This window comes from Echinops telfairi, unplaced genomic scaffold (genome assembly GCF_000313985.2).
Source record: "Echinops telfairi isolate 266 unplaced genomic scaffold, ASM31398v2 ScPeMD7_9;HRSCAF=40, whole genome shotgun sequence".
Taxonomy (NCBI): Eukaryota; Metazoa; Chordata; class Mammalia; order Afrosoricida; family Tenrecidae; genus Echinops; species Echinops telfairi.
Genome location: NW_022103906.1, coordinates 35036669 through 35042011, shown reverse-complemented (window position 1 = coordinate 35042011; position 5343 = coordinate 35036669). Strand labels below are relative to the sequence as shown.

General features: G+C 48.8%; 1 protein-coding gene across 1 annotated transcript in view; it reads right to left on the bottom strand.

Moving 5' to 3' along the window:
* Positions 1–2742, bottom strand: part of RAB11FIP1 (RAB11 family interacting protein 1) — a 13050-nt gene extending 10308 nt beyond the window's left edge. Inside the window, exons 1-2 of the mRNA XM_030884626.2 lie at positions 2307–2742; positions 465–1257 (exon numbers count right to left, since the gene is read on the bottom strand). Coding sequence (XP_030740486.1) covers positions 465–1257; positions 2307–2673 — 1160 coding nt within the window. The 5' untranslated portion in view covers positions 2674–2742. The remainder of the gene's footprint in view (positions 1–464; positions 1258–2306) is intronic.
* Positions 2743–5343: the final 2601 nt, after the last annotated feature.

The window sequence follows — 5343 nt, the reverse complement described above, 5'->3', positions numbered from 1 at the left end:
GTGGGGTGGGGTGGGGAAGTCTTTCACACCCCAGGCCACAGAGAGCTCCTCAGTGTGAATGTGAGTCATGCCTCAAAGCCGAAGGCCGTCCTCAGGTCTTGCTTGGGCTTCTCGCACAGGAGGCAGGGTAAGCACACAGAGAACTTTGAGAACACACTCCGGAGTGGGCCCGGGTCGCTCATCCAAGCACACCCATGTGCCAGGGAACGAAGCGAAGAGGCGGTCTTTGTCGCACAGGGAGGTTTGCAACAAGAGCCCAACAAGCACACGTTCTGCACGGATCACAACCCAAACCTAGCACTCTCAGTCGACAGCCCTCAGATCCCGCTACCAAACACGGCAAGACCTCGCCCGCCCCGGGGCTCTGCTTGTAGGACGGAGATGGCCAGGTCATGCATGCTGGGCTAGCAGCTTTGGGCTGGGAAAGAGGCGGAAGGCCCCGCAGGAGAAGAGCCAGGACTCACCGAGGTTTGACGGCCTTGGTCTGCAGGGCCCTTGGCGCAGGGACCGGGGGCGCGGGGTCCGGTGTGGGCTCTGGCTCAGCTTCTGGTTCTGTGAGCTGCACTTCTTCAAAGGGGTTCAGCGACCTACTCCGTTCGGAGACAGTGGCTGGAGGATGTTTCTCGGATTTTCTCACCAGGTCTCTGACAGGCTCTGGCCTGTCCTCCCTTGCTTTGCTCTCCAGGAGCGTGCCTTCCTTCCCCTTGGTGGGAGGGCTCTCACCATCACTGCCCTTGGCCACATCCTTCTTTCCCGTCACCAGAGAGAGCAGAGAGGGCTTCTTGCTGTCCTGCTTCTTGCTCTCCTTGGTTTCTTTGGCAGCCTCTGCGTTCCCCGCGGCTGTGTTGCCCTGGACATCACCGCTGGCCAGCGGTTGGTAGGATGGTAGAGACATGGACTTCAAAGAGTCTTTTGTGGATGGCTCTGAGGACTGCCGGTCAGAAGCAGCTCCACCTGCTTCTCCAGGCTCCTTCCAGGAGCGAGGAGCCAGGTTTTCTGTGGAGGAAAACAAATGCTTCCTCCCGAAGGCCTGGGGGGACGGGGAAGAGGAAGGGGTGCTGTCCTTGGTCTCGCTCTTGGATTCAGGCTGCTCCAGGTAAACATGGTTCCCGTTGATGCAGACATTAGAGCGGGAAAGAGTATCATTCTTGGACCGAAGGCCACCAAGGAAGGAGAGGCCTTCCTTTCTGGGCAGGGTGAAACTGATCTGGGTCAGCTGCTTGAGGTCTGCACTTGCTGTTCTCTTGTGAGTCATCACTGTGGGGAGAAGAACAGAAAATCAAAAGAGAATAAGAAGTTAAACAAGCGGTTAACATCTGGCCGTGGAGAGCTAACTTGTCAATATCTGGCAGGAATATCTGGTCACACCAGTAAAGTGCTACTGGCATCTAGTGGGTGAGGGTCAGGGAGGCTGTTACACATCCAACAATGCACGGCACAGCCCACTGTACCAAAAACTCATTCCGCCTAAATGCCACTGGAGCCGCAGATGAGAAAGCCCGCGTTAAACAACCAAGGACAGCTGGTCAGTAGTAAGGATTTGGTCACTGAAGCTGAGCTTCAAAATACACACTTAATTCAGGGCTAAAGCGCATAAGAAAAAAACCCACTGCCATACAGTAGATTCCAACTTATGGAGCAGATAGCCTCATCTCTTTCCCATGGACAAGCTGATGGGTTTGAACCTCCAACCTTGCAGTTAGCAGCCCCATACTTAACCCCATAGCACCACTGAGGTGCCTTAACATACGATGGGAATTCAGTAAATACCTGAAGTGCTTTCTGTTAACTTCAAAGGCCATCTTAGTTATAGAACTAGACCTTTTTTTTGGGGGGTGGTGGTCATGTACACAAATAATATACACCCATTTAGCAACTTCTACATTTCTACCCTTTTGAACGAAACTCATCGATTCAACTCATGATTAAAATGGTCAGAAAGGGTTCATGGGGCACCAACCACTTCTTATGGTCTCATGACAAAGGAGCCCGTAGTTTATGGAGGCAATTAAGTCAGAGCCTATTTCTGAAAAGTAAACTTTCTTAGAAACAGAGGGCTTAGAAGATAGACAGGGCTTCCTTACCAGGATTAAGATAGCCCACCACCTTCATCATTTTAGTAACTAAGAGCTGAATTAAACCTTGCTCTTAAAGTGTGGGTTGTGTCCATGGACACCCTTGCCGGTGGGCATGTGCGCGTGCACACACACACGCACACACACACGTGCAGCATTTGTTTCTTCCCTCACAGCAAGGCAGGCTAAGTGACGGAAGGAAAGCCCTGTCAGAAGAGAGCAGAAACTCACAGTCCGAGGCAGACGAGGACGCGTCCTCATTGTCGTCGTCCCACTGGGACGGAAAGTCTCCAGGACGCAGCAGCACTTTGTCTGACTTGGAAGTAGGCAGGACGGACATGGACTGGGAGAGCGGTGTCTTATGCAAATTGGACTTGGAAAACAGGGTCTTGATCTTGGATTTCTTCTTCTTGTCTTTTGTGGAAGACTCATCATCGCTGTCCACCGAGGGCGTCAGGCTGGGCACGATGGCGGAGGCAGAATCTGAGGCACCATCCTTATTCTTGCCCTTGATCTTGTCCTTCAGTTTCCCAAACGGGTTCCGAGACTTATCTTTCATGGAAAGGTCAAACATGCTAGCGGTCATGTTGTTTCTCATAAATTGGATATCAACCTCAATTTCTCCTCGCTCCTTATCCTTTTTTCCCGGTTTAGATTTCAAAGCATACCATCTGCAAAGAGAGAAGGCGAAAGTTTGAGAGGTTATCTTTGAACTGAAGAGTCTGAAATCTTTTTTTTTTTTTAATAATGGTAAATATGGATGCATTAAAGCCTTTTTTCACAAAACCTTTTTTCATTAAAACCTGCAACCCCAGCTGGACTCTCGTCTCTGCTGCTACCAACTTTATTTACAAACACACGCACCTGTGCTGTTTTACGGGCCGGTCGGGATGAAGACAGGGGTTTGAGAAGACGAGATCTGGTCTGATGTACTTACTAAAAAAGTACCTAAAATCTGGTTTCAGTAGAGCTAGGTCTAAAAAAATTAAAAATTAATAAAAACTATATTTTGCAAAGATCTGTGTTTTTCTTCAATAGTAGAAATTCAAAGATCACACACAACCCAGAAAATAATGCGCAAATCCGTACATAAAAGCTCAGAGAAGTCAAGAGCTTGTAGTACGGTATGGTCCCTTCTAGAAGCAATGAAATATGTAAGAGGATGATTTAAGAGACAGAGAAAGATGGGGAAAGAAGGCATTCTTCCCTAGCTTAATAATCAGGGGCGAAAAAGAGAGAGCGCGTGCAATTTCAAGCATGGTAGTAAGTATTTCATCTGACCATTCACAAGCTACTTCAAGGTAGGGCAAATGGCATCATTGCCACTGATTGCTTTTAGACCAGGCGAGTGCTAACTGCTGTCTAACCGCTTTGGGCAGTGGAAGCAAAGTGCTTTTCCTTTAAAACATTCCAGGGGGCAGATGGAGAAATGACTTCAAAGATGCAAGCCCGACTACAGGCCAGGCACTTGAAGAAAGCAGGATTCCGTCTTTGGCATTCATTTTCCAGGGGGAATCTGATGCCTTTGGGAAACTGCAAGAATGTGAGCCCGAGTAGCAGCAGCACCATGACAGGACAGGACAGACAGAGCCCACAGTCTCACAAACAGAAGACCTGCTTTCCAGAGTCCCTGCCGGTCACCTAGTTAAGAGCTGAGGGATGTGGGCGTTAAGGAAATGATTTTGTCCAAATCTTCCTCTTTCCCTTTAATACATAGTCTTGCTCACTGCCCCCACGATCTTAGCTCATTCTACACGTACAGAAAGGGGCAGAGGGAGTCCGCTGTACATGGGGTCGCAGGAGAAAGACAGGGCTTCCTACTCCCATAACAGCTAGTCGTGGAACTCACAGGGGCCTTCCACCCTGCCCCTAGTGTCGCTATGAGTCGGCATCGGCTCGATAGCAGTAAGTGTGAGTGGCAGCGGACACTTAAGACATCCTCATTTAAGTCACATAAAAATGATGATGTGGATGGTCTACCTGCTTCAGGATGAAGAAACTGAAGGTCTTAGAAGGTAGGTAAGTTGTACCATGGCCTGAGGGGCACAGCCGAGATTCTCAATCAGCTGGGCCTCTCCAGAGCTCACGTTCTCTCTCCTTCCTCCTCCGTCAGGACTTCTGCTTTGCACCCTCTCTCTTAGCTTCTTACCTAACTTACCTTCCAGGGGTCATCTTTTGCAACAGAGAGATACATTCATTTGGGGGCAAATGTAAGCTTCCAATGGAAATGTCTCAAGATAAAAGCAGAAAGGAGGAAACCACAGAGCTCGCCAGCAGTCAACCTCAAGATTACATAAAGTCCAGTATACAAGGCCATCAGGAAGATCTCAAATTGTTTAAAGCAGTACAGCCACAACCTGATACTATGAAATAAACACCCGTTTTAAACCTGTAGGAAACATCACTTATGGCGTATGGTTCTTAAGACCAGTCTTCAGCTGGAGGGGGAAGATGGGTTGGATGTTGTCTTGTTTTGTTGGGAGGGGGGTGTGTTTTCTTTATGGACAACGTCATGCCCCTACCTCTCTCCCCAGCTTATTGTCCATCCAATATAGTGTCCAGGGCCCAGCCTGGACTCCTTTGCATATTTGTCACTCTGCTGTTGATAGGATTACTTGTATTTTTCTCTTCTTACAGTCATGTGCTAAATGGTAGCCTAGGCGATGAAAGGTTTTTGTAAATACCAATTGTAGGCACGTGAAAAGGGGAAGTGGCTGAAAGCAGAATGCCAAGGCTCAGGTGACTACAGCAGCCTTAGGTCACTGCAAGAGGGGAAAGTGCTTCTCCCACACTTATACTTCTCTGTGCTGTCCTGTTCCAGGTGGGAAGGTCAGCCAGGGGCTACCCCATCAGCTGATCTACACAGCTGCTTCCGCTGGCTACACCTCCCCGCCAGGGATGAGAAGTCACTCTGAAAATAAAAAAGCTCAAAGACACCCCCACCACCCTCAATAGGGCAGGGTCAAACTCCTCCTGTGAGTTTCCAAGATTGTAACTCTTTATTTTAATCATTTTATTAGGGGCTCATACAACTCTTATCACAATCCATACATACATCACTTGTGTAAAGCACATTTGTACACCCATTGCCCGCATCATTCTCTAAACATTTGCTCACCACTTAAGCCCCTCCCTTCCCGCTCCCCACTGTCTCATGAACCCTGGATAATTTATAAATTATTATTTTGTCATATCTTGCCCTGTCCGATGTCTCCCTTCACCTACTTTTCTGTTGTCCGTCCCCCAGGGAGGAGGTCACATGTAGATC